General features: G+C 36.2%; 1 protein-coding gene across 2 annotated transcripts in view; it reads right to left on the reverse strand.

The window, feature by feature from the left end:
- The window catches only part of LOC126161328 (solute carrier organic anion transporter family member 5A1), a 547181-nt gene that overhangs the window by 27898 nt on the left and 499438 nt on the right, over positions 1–19845 (reverse strand). For both annotated transcript variants that reach the window (XM_049917083.1, XM_049917082.1), the window contains exons 8-12: positions 11278–11478; positions 10746–10853; positions 8381–8490; positions 1462–1591; positions 710–874 (exon numbers count right to left, since the gene is read on the reverse strand). In XM_049917083.1, the coding sequence (XP_049773040.1) occupies positions 710–874; positions 1462–1591; positions 8381–8490; positions 10746–10853; positions 11278–11478 (714 nt within the window). The remainder of the gene's footprint in view (positions 1–709; positions 875–1461; positions 1592–8380; positions 8491–10745; positions 10854–11277; positions 11479–19845) is intronic.

Genomic DNA, 19845 nt, shown 5'->3' on the forward strand with positions numbered 1-19845 from the left:
TTTCCCATAATTCAACTTTGGGATCGCTTTACTGCCTCATTCTTTTATAAGATCCCCATTTTTCCTTCATCATTTTCTTTTACTTTTTCCCGACAATGGAATCCCATATTACAGTACAATAGACAGTGAGTTTTTCTCCTTTTGCATATCAAAAGCATTTCATTCTTTTTTTGGCTACCTGCCTGATACTCCAGAAGGTACACATTAAGAATATATTTTAGTTAGTTTTGCACATATATACAACTGATGTCCAATTATTTTTTGACTATTGGGAAGAGTGTTTCTGATTCCAGCACTATATATGCATTACATGCTTTCTCATTCAGTTCAACATTACCTCTAAAACCTTACAGTTGTGAGGGAAAGTATTTCCACATAGATATTCTTTCAACTTTGGAAACAAATGAAAACCATAGGGTGCAACATATGGAGTGTATGAGGAAAGTGTAAACTTTACATCCAAAAGACTGAGATCTCCACTGTGCAATATGCACAATCTGCAGACAACTTTTGTCACACAGTAAACAAATATGGTCATAGTGCTAGCTGATATGTAATACTGTACTCATGACATGTCATCAGTTGTGTTAAAACTTTCACTCATTCAAGATACTTAAAGCAATGACCATCTACTTTAAAATATATGGATCAACTTACAATAAATGACAGCAATGTGAAGCTCAAATGCAACTTTTCTCTTTATACAGACCTGTAAATACACTGGCTTGACTTTTTCCAAGACTGAACTGTGTCTCCAGGTATTTTGGCAGGAACACAACAAAACCCGATACAATAATAAGTTCCATACAGGCACCCAAACAAGTAACCACGTAAACAGGATTGCACACAAGTCGCCACATTGAGCGTGGAATGTCTACAACAAAAATAATGAAAATCATTACGGTAACTGATTAAATAGTTCATAATGTGCAGATCATAAGGTAAAAATAAATGATGTCAGTCATCATCAAGTTTAAAGAGTAAAGTCAATATTTAACACAGCAATGAAATGCAACAACTATTACCTCATTACTAATCATGTGAACAGAAAACAAACAGTCTTGCCAACAGTTAATAAGACTTAATTCAAAATGTTACCTCCCACTAAATTGATCTTTTCATCTCAACATCAAACTTAATAAGAACTAAACAGTAAGTAAAAATAAAGTTTCATTTTTTGTGCAGATTTCATGCTGTATTCTGAGTAGGTCAGATAACTGACTCCATTCTGCCACTAAATTTGTCCTGGAACAAAAATGCTGACATGGTGGCAGACAAATCAAATTAAATGTTCATATAAATATAAAATATAAATTAAAAGCACAAAATTGTGTGTTTTACAAAGTGTTATAACCATGAAGGTGTTCTTCCAAGAAGTGATGGAAGAATCAATTACTGTAATAAAAAATACTGTCATCAAAAGAGATAAATTAAGAAATGTCCATTAACCATCAATCTCACCTTTTATATCTTTCCCATAGCCTGAATCATTTGTTTGCCCACAAGATGTATTTGGGTCTGTAGACTTATGTGGCCTTGGGGCATCCGGTGGACGAGCTTTTTCCAACATACGAATTTTCTCTTTTTCTCTCTAGTGAAAAACAGAAGCATAGGTAGTTAATAATCTGTCATAAAATACAGCAAGATTCATTTTCTACTAAGAGACTAAAAATGAGAAAGGTAAAATATAAATCGAAAATCAGAACTTAAAGTGTTGAATTAAAATTGACTGATAAACAGTCTCCCACCAAAAAAGGACAAATCAACATTCAGCAAGATGAATTTCATGCTTTCCAAACCAATGGTTTTTTAAGAATGAATGTTTTTTTAAGAACGAATGTTTCTTCAATTATTTTTGTGACTTTTGTAAAATTTCTCAATAGATTACATAGTCTCTTTTCTGTTAACATCCTCACTTCCCATTTCTTAATATCTGTCGCACTTGTTTATAGCCATTGAAAAACCTTGATTGATTCTGAAAATACCAGATTTGTCCATGTTTATGTTTGTGTCCCACTGTCACACTATCATCACTTATGTGCATAAAATATTATAGAAAAAAAATTACACAGAAACTGACTCTTTTAAATTACTTTATTTCTGATTTATCTTTGTATGTGTGTAAAGCTTGTAAAATAAAATGAACCAAAGGTTTTGCATTGCCCTTAAGTGAATTTTCAATTGGCAGATTTTTCCATATAGATTATGAAAAAATCTAGTGTTGAAATTGAATTCTTTTATGCTTTGCAGCATGTTTGATTGATTGTTTGGCAAGTTACAAAAGTGTGCCAAACTGGAACAAGTACCGTGTTACCTGCCTTTCTGAAGCAGGGCTCTGCCAATCTAAACATCTGCAGGATGACAACTTCATTTTCCTACTAGCTTCTTTCTGTTTCTTTCAAGCCCTGCAATGATGGTGATGTGAAAAAAATCAAACTACCTGCTACATTCATCTACCTAGAAGTGCTGGTCTCACAAAACTGTATGGAGCTCTGTAGAATTTGGAAAGAATGAAGGGAATCCAAAGGTGATTTTTCAGCTTATCAAACCACTATCATCGTGAAAAGAAAAAGTAACCACTTTTGCATAATTCTGAGCTTTTGAAATAAACTAAAGAGAAATTTGGGATATTTTTCTTCCACAAAAGTGAACTCTTTCTTTCATATAAGTATGCTGTGTGACATTCTACTCAATGTTTAAGCATCATTTCCAGTAAAAGATGGTAAATTTTTTGATATGTACAAATGAACATTGAAACTTATTCAGAAAAATATGAGGGTGGTCAGATATTTGTGGTAAATTTCCATGAAGAATGGAACTTTTTTGTTGTGCCTTCATGGTTGGTAAGCTTGATTATACCAAGGATTGTGTATAGCATTTCAGCAATGTACAGCATACAGTTCAGTACAGTTCATTACAGACAGCATCCGAGTTGATCAGTGTGTTGACTGCGATTGAAAATGGACAAAACCAAGTTTTGTGCTGTTATTAAACATTTTCATTTGAGGGTCTGGACTGCCACACAAATCAAAACAGAATTGGATGATGTTCACATACACTCTGGACCAACACTAAAGACCATTTGCTTGGGAATTAATAAATTGGCAATGTTTTTTTGCCATCCATAAGACTTTTTGTGCTGAAGTTTGACTGCCAATGAAACCCGGATCTATTGTTACATACCAGAGTCAAAACGGCAATCAAATCAATGGACAAAGGCTGGTAAAAGTGCACCGAAGAAGGTAATGATCATTTTGTCAAGCAGCAAGGTGTGGCACTGTTTTTAGAAATTCGCAAGGAATAATCCCCTTAGATTACTTAGAAAGAGTAAAGCCATAACTGGATGCTATTATGTTACACTGCTGGACTGTTTGCAACTGGCATTGGCCGAAAAAGGCCTAGGTTGGCAAGGAAAAAACTACTCTTTCACCAAGATAGTGAACAATCACACAAATCAGAAATAACAATCTCGTCTATTCTACTCATCAAACATAGCCCAAAGTGACTTCTTCCTGTTCCCTAACTTGACACTTTGGCTTTCTGGGAGGAAATTTTCATAAAATGAGAAAATGATAGTTGCACTCAATGAGTACTGTGGCCGACAAGAGCACTGTGATTCCATATTTGCTACTAGGGGGACACTCCCACATGATGAGAGAGTGAGCTTTCACATGCACCAACCACTGTCTGCATTCAATTGTAGTGACAGTAGTTAAATGGAGGCTTCAAAAGGTCAAAGAGGCATGTTTCCTGAAAGTGAAAGGAGTGCAAGGAACAAAGATTTACTGAATAATGGCACAAGTGTATGGAGAATACTGCCTGTCCATTGGAGTGGTCAGACCGAGCTAGGAGCAGCAGTGGGCAGAACAATGGGCTCGATTTGCTTTCAAATCTGCATCTGGCCATCAAGATTTAGATTTTTCCTGATTTCCCTAAATTTTTCTGGAATCACTGAAACAATTCCTTTAAAAGGGCATGGCTAATTTCCTTCCCCATCTTTAAAACAATCTCAGCTTGTGCTCCATCTCTAACGACTTCACTGATGACAGGACATTAAACCCTAACCTTCCTTGAAGGGTCAAGTGATTGTCGGAAGGACAGATGTCATTGGCCAGTGATGCACAGGCTGGAACACCACACTGTTTTACTTATGCCATTATCCAGCAGCAACATGCTCTCATTACTCATGAGTGGTGAGTTATGAAAGCAGCCATTGCTGCAGAGGTCAGATTAAGCATCAGAAATGTTCATGCCATCATTAAGGACACCTTGAAATTTCACAAAGTGTGCACCCAGTGAACGTCTCACACTCAATCAACACAGGAAGCATGTCAAATGAAACTCTCTATGGCACATCTGCAGTGCTATGTCAAGGAGGGGAATGAGTTCCTGTCACAAGTGTTCACTGGAGATGAGACAATGTGTCCTCACTCTCAACCAAGGCAAAGTACTTAGATACCCACTGGAAGAATGCAAAGTCAACACAACCAAAAATGATACACTTCACACCCTTTTGCTCTTTGTTTGAAGCCTTCATTCTTTTCAGCATGACTGACTGCAGTGGATGGTTGGCACATGCATGTACTTGCTCTGGTAACTCGTGGATGTGCCTGTCTCCCTCTAGCAGTGAGTTTATCATCTCAGCACTCTTACAGGGACCACACCTCCTTCCGCAGGCAACAACATTACAATCTTTTCAGCTGTTTTCATTTTACAGTCTCTGGCTCGTTTCTTTTTCATTGCACCTTATGCTTAAGGAAGACATAGTCCATGTATTTTTCTTTATGTCCAGTCCTCTGTCAGTTGAGATACTGGAAAAAGTAGTTTTTGATTCAAGTCTAACAAACCACACACAGTCAAAATCTATTAACAAAACTGACAAATCAATATCTGGCATAACAGCCCTCTTCCAAACCTTCAGAAAACAAATGCAAACTATATGAAAATAAAAATTTAAATACCATAAAACTATCATCAAAAACATAATTCTAGCACATCACATGCGTAAAATGGTCGTATACAAATATTGGTCATTTTCCCCATGATCGCAAGGTGCTTCATGTATCTCTTCCCCTTTGGCATTGTGCAGTTTATGTTGCATAAAGAGCAGGTACCATCTTGTTTTGTTTGGTAGGTAAATTTAAATCTTTTTAATACTTGACAACCACTGGAACTTGCTATTATGCTTTCAATTCTGTTTTTTTTTTAATATCTGTTTTCCTGCTATATCACTGCTACTGCACCTATGACTGATGACTGATAAAGCAAACTCATGTTTTGGTAATGCACTGTATTCACTATAAAAGAAAGAAAATATAAAGTACATTCAGTTAAGATAAGACTACAGCTTTTGAGAATAGTTTTTTTTTATATTTAAAAACTTCTGTTAGTTAATGTATTTTGGTTTTGTCTTCTTTGGTTTCTGATGCCACAGTACAGGGATGTTGGTTGACACCAGTTTCACAATTGTGAATTAACATTTGCTTTTTGCAGCTTCAGTCAATAGTCTACCAAATTAGTCAGTTCTCTTCCACTGCATATGAAAATTGAATAGGACAGGTACTGCCAATCACTGGTATTAAGTAATTTCCATCATGCGCTATACAGTAACTTGTAAATGGCAAGTTTTTGGAGCCAGTTTCTTCTTCAGGCAGAAGTGTTGAAGGGAAAGTCATCCACAATTGCTCAAAATTGTATTTAGCTGATGGGACAGAGAAAATGGAGGAAAACTACAGACAAATGTTCAGTGTTCAGCTCAATGTCAACAACTTATTTCATATGCAATGGTAGTGTTGTAAAATTTCCGGGAATTTAAAATCGAAGAAATATTCCCAGGGAATATTGCCGGCAATGTTCCCAAAATTCATAAATTCCTGAGAAATTATGATTAATCAGCAAGACAGCTCAAAAAACTTAATAGATAAAAGCAGTAATTATATGGTTAAATCTTATATGGGTCTGGACTTAACCTCCTTGTTAGAAATAAACACAATTTTTGATTTTCAATGTTTTAAATATCAAAGAATTAGCCCCCGAACTGCCAAGCATCAACATTTATTACTCTTACATTTCCTAGAACTGCCAACGTCGAAGTAATCAACCTTTAGAAAAACTGAGTTTATAATATTGATATGCCATCTAGTAACAAAAGTTACTAAAACACATAGGGAAGTTTGTTTACTTGATTTCTTAAGTTTTCCGTCAGCATTAGAGATATTTTAGGCTATTAAGTTTATTTTAAACTTGTGCAAATTTTGTAAACATTAGTCATTGAAAAGGACATTTCGAGGAAAACTTATGTGAATAAACTGGCTGAGATTTATTATTTACTTGAAAATACAAGTAATTTTATTGACATAGAACATGGTAAAATATTAATTAACAATTCTAAAAGTTAAAGTAATTGTGATATTTCAGAAAATAATTTTATAAATCATAACTCATCACATGAAATGAGGAGTCTTTGAATTCTGAAAGTGAAACACCTCTAGTCATTCGTTTGGAAAAATTAAAAAATACTACAAATAACGCCCAAATGAGAATTACACCTTCAGAGAAAAATTTTGTAAATTCAGGTTTCATTCTAAGAAATGTGGGGTTTCAACTTGCCTAAAAATAGTAGACCTAGCAAATATTTAAAAAAATTTTTTCCGCCAGACTTATGGTAAACGATGTTTTGCATGGAATTTGCAAGGAAATTAATGTGTGGAATGATAAATATTGGATTAAAATGTATGAATTTACTTAGTTAACCTAGCTTTGAGGTTCTTTAACTGTTAATAAGTGTTAAAACATTCAAAATCTAAAAATTTTTATAAACTTCAAATTTTTGGGAATCTTTTCATGCCAAAGAAATATGCCTGGCAATATTCCCATTTTATAAGTTCCCTTCCACTGGGAATATACCCGGCCCACATCACTATGCAATGGGCAAAAATATGGCAACCATGCAAAAAAATTATAGGAGACTGAAGCTTCATTTGACTACTTCTGATCATGTAATTTCTGTTACAGAAAATAGTGTAAAACAGAGTTCCATGAAATTTAAACTGTTCTTCATGAATTAGAAATTCAGCCTGAGAACATAGTGCAGTAAAAGACCCTTGTTACATTTTTCAGTGGACTAATCCAAAAAGTTGTAAAATGCAGGAAACTGTAAAATACAGGAAAGCAAAGGAAATACAACAAGCAAAAATGAACAAATTTCTCTTACTGTTATTCTCTTTATATTGTTCAAAATATGAAATTAAAATAATTTAAATTTTGCCTGTTTAAAACATCTGAAATAATTGTTTTTGTTTCTTTCTAACAGCAGTTAGCTCTACTTTTCTCTCCACAGTATACAAAGCATCACACGCATTATCACCACCTGCTGCACTATCAATGAACTGCCTCAAAATGTTAACATCTTCCATAGCTTCTCTACTGCTTAGCACAACTGGTTTTTGAAAACCATTATAAAATTATGGTAAATAAAGCTCGTCACATAATATTGGTTAAATATTAAAGTTGGCAGTGATCATAAACAGAGAACAATTGGCATGAAATCTACAGCTTGTTGCCAAAAAGGAGGTCACTCAGGTCAGGAATGTCCTGGATGAGAAAGAGGATGGAAATCGTTATCACGTTACGGAGCATCTTGAGGTGGAATGTTTATGTCTGACATCAATTTATACCAACTAAGACTACATGCCTAGTACAGATTAGCATATTTTACGCGAAAGTAACAATGGTTAGTGTAAGCTCATTACAGAGATGACCATCTTCAAAAGCAGTGTTTATTTGTATCAATGACTGAAAGTAAATTAAAGCTGTTATAATGCAATGCAATAAGAAAAAGGAATGTTGCTAGGGGAGTCATTATTGTTAGATTGTGATTATCACAAAGGCAGTGACTCAGCATACTTCCCACTCTTCCAAACACTGCGAACCTATAATACAGGTGGCCATTACACAACATGACGGCAATGAAAATCTTGCTTCCTGTGCTAACACTACATTACATGACCAATAACTCTGCATACAGTCTGCTTTTTCTGCTTTTTTTCAAGGCTGACTTTGAGCAGAAATATGATGCACTTTTTGCAGAAATCTGTATGAAAATCAATGTTAAAGGTCATGATAACATCAAAGAAAACTTAAAATGCAGAAAATGTTGTAACATGGAATCATTAACAATAGGAAAGGGTTGTATCGGGAGAATAGGACTTTTGTTGGGACTGACAACAATGAATCTAAAAACGGAAAATGTAAAATGCAGCAATGTAAATAAGGGACTTTACTTCATTTACTTGCATATATAATTCATTAATCTCAGACATTAAAGGCATTGTAATCAAAACTCATATAGTTTGTATATATTATCATAATCAAAGTTTACCTGCAGAGTTTTTGGGAAGGCATAAAATGGAATGGCAACAAGAATCAGTAGGAGGCCACACAAGAGGAAACCTCCCCACCACATTCCCACCCAACGGCGGTCTCCAGGATCTGTGAACAAATAATATTACGTGTTGTTTTTTGAAAGAGAGAGAGAGAAAAAAAAAAGATCTGTTTCTGAATAATAACGGATTCAGTCAAAATAATACCAAACAAAAGAAATCGTCAAGTTTTTTTCCATGACTGGTGTTTGAGTTATAAATTACTACTTACCATTTTCATAACTTAAGGGTTAATGTAACCCATAGCAAAAGTATGATCTAATGAATAATAAAATGCAAACACAGATCTCAATAATTGAGAGCACTGAAGGACTAACAGCCTGCTAAACACCTTGCATAAGCCATCTCTCAACTATGAGAAACTCATTTGCTCATCAGCCAATTTCACTACAGATAATGGACTGCATCAATAGTAATATGCAGGTCTGTCCCAACATAGTAAACAAGATTTGCTCCACTGGTTCCACAACATATTTTCACTATCACTATAGAACAAGAATACTAAACAAAAATGAGGAAACTCGCTCAATCTCTCACACGTAGATGTGTTTTGTATACATACACACATAATGGGAAAAGCATGTTGAGTTTCTGAGGAACCAATCTTTCACAAGTACGAGGATCCATCACCACACAGATAATAGAACATGTACATCCATGGCAACACCATGTGATTGCTCATACTGACAGATGGGAGGGGAGGATAGTAAAGGAATGTAACAACTAAACTATCAGAAGGTATGGTGTTCAGATACTGGAATAGATTAATAGGTCATGGGAAGAAGGAGAGGAGGAGATGTCTACGAGTTTGCTGTGGGGAAGGGGTTGTCTGGAAAATGACAACATAGAAAAATGTGAGTGAGGAGGAAGAGGCTAATAAAGATTTTGGCCATGAGCACAGCTCCCACTTGTGTAGTTAACAGGCACAAGTACTGAAACAGCTGTTAAGCCACTGGTGTTTTAGTGTGCAGAATATTCAACAACTAGGTATCTGAGTTTACAGCTCCTACACTTTGGTGTTGCCTAGTAGTGGGTACACAGCTGATAAGTTTTCATTCCTACAAAGAAAGCTGTATGATAATTCCAGCACAGCCAGTGTACAATATGGCTACTTCACAATGACTCTAGCCTGACTATGACAAAAAAATGCACATGACTGATCTGCAGAAGGAGGTGATGAATGGGTTTATATACAACAGTTTTAGAATCAAGATCATCCACAGAAGAAGGAACTGTGCAGTTCAGCATTGGCTGCAGGGTTGGCATAGAGATGGACTAAGTGGGTAACAGATGCTACTTTGATGATGAGGATAGTATTTTGGGTAGGTCCTAGGGCACTGCAAGAGTGTGCTCAATCTGCATGGCATTCACACTGCTGATGTGTGCAAGAGAGAAGGTAAATAAACTTCACACAGCTTGATGGAAGTTGCTGAAAGATGACCGACACTATCTTGTCTTATAACACAGCTGCCTGCGCGGCTAGCATAGCCACGTGGAAATCAGGTGGATGCAATATGATCACAAAGCTGCAATGTGCATAGGCTCAACGTTTTTCCACAGGCCTCATACTGTGTTGTGATGTAGCTAATTGCCACGTTTCCTTTGCCACACACCTGTTAGGTTGCACCCACAGAGTGCTCACCATATTAGAAATGAGCAGATAGAAAGTGATTGGGAATGACCAACACTTACTTGAAATGCTATGAGGATGCATGGCTGTAGCAGATTCTCCCTCATCATTGGGCATGTTGAGAAGTAGTCAAAGCACTGGCGCAGGATGTGGTTGCCTTTCACAATGCTTGGGTGTTATTAGACGACAACAGGAGTACTAAGCAGTACAGTTGTGATGGGTTCATTGGAGTCACAGGAAGTAAGGGCAGAGAAAACTATTTCTAGACTATTTGGGCAGGACATTGTCTGTCTGTGACAGTTCTGGTAACATCAAAGCAGATGCAAAGCCCATGGGTGCAATTGAGGGCCTTTTTAATGTAGAACAAATGACAGCTGTGAAACCTGAGGTACCGTTGCTTCTTGGTGGATCTGAAAGTCTGAGGTTTTTACAGAACCATCTGAGAGTTGGAGATGAACACATTGTAAGATAGGTCATTGAATTAATGAGAATTTTTGTTTCATTTTGTAAATGGGAATTTCATACGAATCATTCTACTTCAGGACCATCTTATAAAGGGTTGGTGTCTGTTTTGTACCATTCCTAACAGCTGATCAACTTATAAATGTAGTAGGTTATAAAACTGTAGTAGTCAAATTTGAAATCTGATAACTGATACACTACAAAGTCCTTACCTATATTAACGATGGTTCCAGAAAAGGAATCCATATGGAATGATAAAAGATAAGCTCCAAGGAGAAATCCTAGGACTGGTCCAAATGCTGCCATGCTGTACATGCAGCCTGCAACAAAAAGACAGACAGAGTGTTAGCTGAATTCTGGTGTGTGAAAATCCAATACAGAACTATATTTAATGTAATAAATGCCCCTCAGATTATTCTGTAACAATTAATTATAACATTACTGGGACTGAAAGTGAAAACTATCTTTGTAACTTAGAGTGACTATTCAGATGGAACAGCCTTGAAGGCCAAAAATAAATTTTTCAAACACTAAACACACTTCCACAGTTTTGGTACACTTTGTGCTGAAAACAATTGAATAACTCTCATACAGACCCTCTTGTGTAAAATACAGTATATGCACTACACATAAAATAATAATTAGTACTAAAATAAAGTATATTAACAGATTCAAACTATTTTCGTTGCAGTCAGCAACAGTTATTATAAAATGAAGTACTGATCACATGAAACACAAGATTACCAATATAGAGAGAGGCACTTTCTGGTCGAACATGGTCATCTATGTACGTTGTTCCAAGGGTGAAAAGTGGTGAACCTCCACAACCAAGTAAAAGTTGTGCCACTAGGAACAGCATGACGGGGCCAGCTGTTGATGGTGACCCCTGTATGCAGTTGTCACCACGGAGGTTGTTGTGTGGGGCCAATGGTGGTGACGATAGGCCTGAAACAAAATGTTGATGCAGTAACTGTAATTTTAATTCCTTTAAGTTCAGTATTCTGTTAAGCTACATATGCACCATTCCAGTGTATAAAATGAAAGAATAAATTTCTACAAAATAATATCCAGCTGTGACCAGCATGAGGAGGGCAAGAAAAGCTCACATGAGCATACACTAATGATATTAGACCTAATGTAGATAAAATTGTATCAAAAGAACAAAATAAATGGAAAAAAATGCCTTGATTGTGTTTCTTGACTCTTAATCTAAGACTGATATCAAGAGCTCAGCTGTAACCATAAGACAGTTGGAAAAATTTTAAAATGAAATATGTTTTACAGAGAGCAGCAATAAAGCTCATCTGCTTGTTAGGTGTTGTCATGCAACAAAAGTTTTAAGCTCATGCATCTTATGACAAGTGATATGGCAGAAATGTAAATGCCTGTTTGTAATGTAGACTGTTCACCTCTTGAGGCAGTTTACAGCCACAGAATGATTAAGAAACAATTTTCCCTGTTAACTGTACTTTATTTATTGAGGAGAATATAACTCTACATTTCCAAGACAATAGCCTTCCAAGACACTCAATTCAAAGTATTCTGCATGAATATGCACCAATAACAACATTCCCTGTCAAAAGGCATAATAGAGGCTATTTGTGTTTGAGGAATAATACTTCCTAATGGTGATTACAATCACGAATATTGATGTGTTATATCAGAAGTATGTCAATGAAGTTCAGATCTTTCCATTCAAGAGGTGTATAAATGAAATCAGTAACTGAAATTACACACATGGTACTACACATTCTGGAAATTTATTGGGGAGCTTTTAACATATGCAACATTTTTGATAGTTCAAAAACTGTTTATTGAAGGATGGCTCCTTCTTTAGATGGTGCTCTTACCTTTGAAGCACCTTAGAATATATTCTCAAAGCATCAACCTGCCTTTGCCCCTTTCCTTCCTTTACAAGTTTTACAGAGAGTCAGGTGCCAACATTTGAGGTGCTAAAGTTAGAAGTACAAGGGCATGATCTGTACAGAAAACTTTATCTGACATACATACTTTGTTGCTGGAAAATGTTGTGAAGGAAGTACTGGGAACAAATGCTTCAAATAATAATAGACAGTATTCATACATGGTCTATAAGTAATAAATGACTAATTTGGGTGAATTGTACACAGGTCCTAGGTCTGATTCCCAGTAGCCACTTCGTATTTTGCAGTGACTAGATCTGGAACAGCATCCACTCAACCCTTTTAGGCCAACTGAGAAGTTATTTGAGCAAACAAGCAGTAACTCTGAAAAGCAGCTTGTTGAAGCAGTGTCAAATCTGAAGGACTGGGCAGGCCAGTCATCTATAAGCCATTAAGTATGTACTCAGCCACATATTCAATATATATGTTGTTTGGAAATAAAGATAAAAAGGCTCCTGTAATAAAAAAACTGTTTTCTTCAATGTACAATGTATAACGGACAAATTAAGACCAGTCATATAGCTTTGTTTGCTATACTGGCATTAGGATGGGTAACCATCACCACAATATTCTGTCATAGTAGCCAACTTATTTTTTCTATTATTTACAAGCAATAATATCATCAGTCCAGGCAGAAAGCAAACACTTCAAATACATGACACATCACATGTAGATAAACAAATATTGTGGCACATAATATGATAAGTGTTTATTGCACTGTACAAATGCATAAGGAAGGAAGGAAGGAAGACAGACTGGGCTTCATTGCTTTGTCAACAATGAGGTTACAACAAACAGAGCACAAGCTGTTTAGACAAGCGTAGGGAAGGAAATCAGGTGTTACACAAGCATATGGACGAAAATCAGTTATGCCCTTTTCAAAAGGAGCATCTCAGCATTAATCTTTTATCAACTATCTGCCATGTGAGCTGTGGTGGTAGAGCACTTCTGAGAAAACATGGAAAATGTGGCAAGTAAGTTTCCTGTTCATGTCACCATAATAAGGGGAAATTTCAATTTGCCAGGAAAACCATGAGAGAAATAATGCTATTAAAATTGATGACAGAGACAGTGGTTCGTGTGAGAGTGTTTTCAATATCTTATCTGAAAATTACCTTGAATGGGTAATTACAGAACTGACATATGAGGGTAATGTCGTAGACCCTGCAGTAACTAACAGACACAAGCTATTCAAATCAGTTAATGCAGGTGAGGGCATTAGTGACTGAAAGGTGTTACAGCATCACTGACTACAAGTGTTAGAAGGTATGTCCAGAAACATTGGAAAATATCTTTCCTCAGAAAAGTGATTTGAAACACACTGCAATTTATCTGAGTAGTCAACATCAAATATTCAGCTCCAAGAAAGAAGATGTGGAACAAAAATTGACAAAACTGAGAAACATTATACAAGACACCTTAGACCAGTATGTGCCGAGCAAGGTTGAGGGTGGTGATAAAGACTCATTATGGTACAATAGATGTGTTACAAAGTTGCTATGAAAACAAAGAGGGTTCCATCACAAATTTAGTTGACAACCAAAGATGAATTAACTGAAAATTAGTGTAAGGAGAACAATTAGGTAAGTTTTTGATAAATTCAAAAGTAAAATTTTGTCAACTGATCCAACTAAAAATTCTAAAAAGTTTTGATCTGTGTTAAGTCAGCAAAAAGATAAAAAACAAAGCATCTAATTAGTTGCTCAGTGACCATAAAGCCACCAAAATGGAGATGACAGGCAGGACAAAATTCTGAATTTCGTATTCCAAAAATGTTTCACTGCAGAGTATTATAGCACAGATCCTCCTTCAATCACTGCAAAAATATCAAAATGGTAGATACTGAGATAAGTGATCACAGAATAGAAATTCAGCTGATATCACTAAATATGGAGAGGCATCTGGACCAGATGAGATACTTTGGACCAAATGAGACACCCTTGAGATTATACAGAGATATTCAAAAGAACCTGCCTTTCCCCCATCCCAACTCCAATTGCAGCTTGTTACATGTGACTGAAATAACGAAGATGTCCCAGTGATTGTGAAAAAGCACATAATTCATTCCTGCTGCCCAGAAGAGTTATCAAATAGATGCAAATAATTTCAGGCTTTTATTGCTGACATCAGTCTGTTGTAGAATTATGGAACATGTTCTACATTTACACACTATGATATTTCTTAAGAATGAAAATGTCCTCCAAAAAGACCAAAATGATTCTGTAAACAGGGACTTTGTGAAACAGTTTACTTATTCATCCATGATATTCGGAGTGCTGTAGACAAAGGCCCGCAGCTTGATGCCACGTTCCTTGACTTCCAATAGGAATTTGAAATAGTTAGTCACTGTCATTTAGTGAACAATATACGAGTTTACCGAGTACTGAACCCGATTAGTGACTTGATTCAGGACTTTCTAAGAGATGACACTCACTCAATATGTTATTTTTAATGGGTTGAAACTGACAGATGCAAAGGTAATTTCTGGAGTATCCCAAAGTAGTGTTAGAGGACATTCATTGTTTATAACACATATAAATGATCAAGTCAAACCTCAGAAGACTGTAGCAAAATGCAGGAAGACCTGTGGAGGAACAATGCTTGGTGCAAGAATTAGCAGCTGATCCTGAACATAAATAAATGCAACATATTGCATGTAAATAGGCAAAGAGATCCATTACTCTTTGATTACATTACTTTTGAAAACTTGCTGGAAGCTGTAACAACTGTAAAATTATGAGTGTGACCATCTGGAGCAATCTGAAGTGGAATGACCACATACAATCAGTTGTAGGAAAATCAAATGCCAAGATGAATATAATAGAGGGAAACATTCCACATTCCACATTTAGATATAAATGCCAAGATGAGATTGATTGGAAGAATCTTACCCAAATATAATTCATTCACAGAAGAAATAGTTGTGTGTGTGTGTGTGTGTGTGTGTGTGTGTGTGTGTGTGTGTGTGTGTGTGAGAGAGAGAGAGAGAGAGAGAGAGAGAGAGAGAGAGAGAGAGAGAGAGAGAGATGCTGCATTTCCAAGAGTGTGAATTTCCTCCTACATACATTTTGTGAAATGTCCATGACAAGGAAATCTGATAAATCAGAGCTCGTAGAGAAGTTTATCAGTCATTCTTCTCACGTACCATTTGCAGATGGAATCACGAAGAGAAAAAATGACAGAGATACTTGAGGTAAACTAAATCACACACTGTAAGGTGACATGCGAAGTATAGTTGTAGATTTAGATGTAAAAACAATTTAGAGAAATTAAGAGAAATCTAAATCTGAAAGCTTGAAAGGGATATGCAGCCCACTCATTCTGAATATGAGTGCAGCTCCTTGACCAATGTGCAGTCTTACAATTACAGAAGGCTAGGAGGTGGAGACATGGGAAACAAAAGGCTTGGAAACCATTAGAATGCTGCTATAGCATATCACACACATATACATCATTTGACTTATTTTCTCCTTTCATAGGGGACTTTATGTGAAAATTACCCTTAAACTAAATGAATAAATAAGGCAATACTTTACACCACAAACAAAAGTCTCTTCTTACAAGAGAAATTATAGCCAAATGCCCTTCAGTTAAAAACATTTACACCTAAATGATTAAAACACCTGCCAAAATAAGAGTGGAGAGAACAAAAAAAGTATAGATTAAAGATGAATAAAGAAATCTACAGTGGCTCACTGCATCTTTGGTGAAGCTGTTCACATAATATGCAAAATCATTGTTTTATGGCACTAAATAATTAGAGTACACTCTAGCATTCCCATCAGCTGCATCCAAGATTAGAAGACAGGTCAGTTCAGCAATGCATATTTTAAGGCAGAATATCAACAGAAAATGTTTTACAGTCAAAAGCCACTATACCCAAAAACTGAGTATGTGGTCAAGCCCATAAACAGCCACTCTGAAAAGTGTGAATTACTTCACTGCTCTCTCAAACAATTAAAACAGCTACAGTTCACTACATCGTTAACTCCCATTGGCTATCAATTGAAACTTTTTACTATATTTGGGCTGCTACAACTCATAAACAGAAAACTGTGACTCCTCATGCTCAGATGAAAACAATTTGGTCCCGTTAATATAGTTAGCAGCTGTTTCATAAGTGCTAACAATATTACAAAGTGCACATAAAACTTAAGCAACTAAAATTATTACTTTTCAAGATGCAAGTGAAGCTGAATTTCATGTGAGTTTGCACTAATTAATTTAAATATCATTAATGAAGATAATATTTATTAGTTCTGCAATTACAGAATATTTAAACTAAGTGAAAATGTTTCAGAAGCTCAAAGAAGAAAGATTTTGATGAAGTACCAAAAATTTGTCATATAAAGCACTACTCTAAGTGACTTCCTTTTACAAATAAGCTGACAAAATGGTCATCCACTGATTATTAATATAATTCACTTGTTTGACTTGTTAATCCAGATAATAAGGCCAGTGTCAAATGATTTTTTGACCATTTTATCAGCTTATGTGTACTTACAACGGAGACGACATTGTAATTAGGTGACATACTATGACTGCAACATCCTAAGAAGTAAGAAAAGAAAAATTTAGATTCATATTGGTAGAACATATACTAAGCTAATGCAACTCAATAAAACATGGATACTGTTACAAGGGACATTCAGCAATTTACCTACAGATAATTACTATTTAGCATTTATCATAGAAGGGTGCATGTACCGCCCAACCAACAGTATTCCCCCCCCCTCGCCTCCCCGTTTGTGTGTGTGTGTGTGTGTGTGTGTGTGTGTGTGTGTGTGTGTGTGTGTGTGTGTGTGTGTGTAAAATCCAGGATGGAATATGTTGTGGTATGCTAACTATTGTCTCAGCAAATGAGAGTGTATTTTGTCAGTGAACCATCGCTAGCAAAGTCGGTTGTACAACTGGGGTGAGTGCTAGGAAGTCTCTCTAGACCTGCCGTGTGGCGGCGCTCGGTCTGCAATCACTGATAGTGGCGACACGCGGATCCAATGTATACTAACGGACCGCGGCCGATTTAAAGGCTACCACCTAGCGGTGACACCACAGAATGTACCATATATCTATCGTGTACACATGAGTGGTTGCCTTTTTGTGTATTAAAAATAGATATTTCAAGAATGGTATTTATACTGTCCCTGGAACTGTCAGCATGAATGTTTTGTATCATCTACAAGATGGAATTTATAAAACCATTCAATGAAGTTTACACCAATTTTGTTTGATAGATGTTGTAATAACAAATGCATTACAATGAGAAAATTGCTGCACTGCAGGTAATATTTTTGAATGTCCCATAAAACAGTATATCAAAACAGTGGCAAATTAGTGTTTGGGGAACACTTATAGAATGCATTCACTCACATTGACTTATCGTCTCTATTAAGTACAGAGTAATACTAGCACGTCTGACTTACACACATCTTCAGAGGACAACAGGAAAAAGTTATTTCACAATAGTCTGCAATGGAAACTGTTTCCAATTTCTAATCCAACACTTACAATATCAAAAAGCATTAATGTGAATGAATTTTGAATGGGTACGAAAGTTTGGTCTCTGGGAAATTGTTTTTACTGCTATTACTTTTTTGGCTTAGGCAGGACTTGTTGAGTTGGTGTTAACATTTCAGTAACTTGAGTGGTAGGGGTTAGCCATTAGCCAATCTGCCAATAACAGTTCTTTTTCAAGTACTACATGCCTGCTGTATTGCCTCTTTTGTAGATTCATGCAGAACCTCACCAAGCAGGCGGCTGTATACCATCAACATCCCCCTACCTATTTCGGGTTATCTGATCTAGAGATATTCTACAGCCTAAGTACTCCTCTTTCTGGTAACTTCATTTACATCATCAGTAAAATGGTTGGCCACATGTGGCATGGAATACGCAAGTGTTCTTCAAAGAATGGCGAGTGCTACTACTTCCCTGACATGCACTATTTATCTATCACATGGTCTTTTGAACATCTTTGTGATATGATTTGTCAGCAACTTGGACTTTCACACAAACCACATGGAGGATGATACCTCAGGAACATATTTACATGCTCTCTGTTTCTGTGTTATGATATTCTGAGGCACAGTTGCACCATATAGGATGTCTCAAACCATACTGAGCTTGTAGAGTCAGAGATCAACAATTTCATAATCTTAATCACCTGTGAACTTCAAAGTTCATACATTGTTGTATGTAGTTCCTTTTAGCAACACTTACCCTCCTCAGTTTTGCAATTTTCGCAAATATTAGTGTATAACTGGAACAGCAGCAGCTAACGCACACCCTCCCTCTCCAAGGAGTGACCTTTCCGTGTACAGTGCAAGACAAACAAAAGCTACAAGTTTCCACACAGAGCATATAATTAATATAAGTATAAAATGAATAAGTAGTTTGTATTAACTGCTCCCCTCCATTAATATTTTCCAAAATCAGTCAATTACCTTTGAACTGTTGACATAAATGAAACACGATGTATGAGTAAGTGATTGCCTTGTGACATTTTTCACACAAATTTTAAATGACAAAGATGTTGCTGTTCATAACTGCCCTTGTCGACATCATACCATTATGTCATCTTGTATTCTCTTTGCATCCTTTCTTTTTCTTTTTTTTTTTTTTCTCTACATACACTATAGGAAAATGTGTTTCCAAGTACATGACGGAAATACTGAGAAAGCAATCATTTAAACTGATATTCAATGTCTTATCTATTTTCCATTATGAGTGTCCAATGAGTACATAAGGCCTCCTGTTATGATTTCAATTGACGAATGTAATTAATGTCATACGAATTCAAATCCTTGTTAAATAATGTTTATAAGAAATGAAACAAGTTACTTTTTATCTTACTGTTAAATATGACTCTACTACTTATTATTACTCATAGACAAAGCACAGCATTTAGGAAAACGGAAGGTTATGATAAGATAAATAAAAACATTAGCAGCATGATAGTTGTAAAATGTCAACTTTCATAGCTGGAATCGTCACAGTTACTAAAAAATTCCGGGCTAGTACACTATTATCAGATGAATTTATTGCTGAAACCCAATGTTTCATCGTCGTCTGCAAGGGACATATTTAGAGGAGGGGAGGGGGGGGGAGGCTACAATCCCTACGAAGATGACCTCCACAGATGTAAGTAAAGAAGATTTAAACATCCCCTTGACAGCAAGGTCACTAGATTAGACGCAGAGGACAAGCTCCGATAACGAAAGAGCGGGGAAGGAAATTGGCCTTGACTTTTTGAAAGAACCTTCCCAGCAGTTGCATTTAGGGAAATTACGGTAAGCATAAATCTAGATGGTGGGGTGGGAATTTGAACTATGGCCCACAGACAAGGCGAGATGCTGGGTTCCAGCAAGAAATTTGCCCAACCACAGCATAA

This window comes from Schistocerca cancellata, chromosome 2, assembly GCF_023864275.1.
Source record: "Schistocerca cancellata isolate TAMUIC-IGC-003103 chromosome 2, iqSchCanc2.1, whole genome shotgun sequence".
Taxonomy (NCBI): domain Eukaryota; kingdom Metazoa; phylum Arthropoda; class Insecta; order Orthoptera; family Acrididae; genus Schistocerca; species Schistocerca cancellata.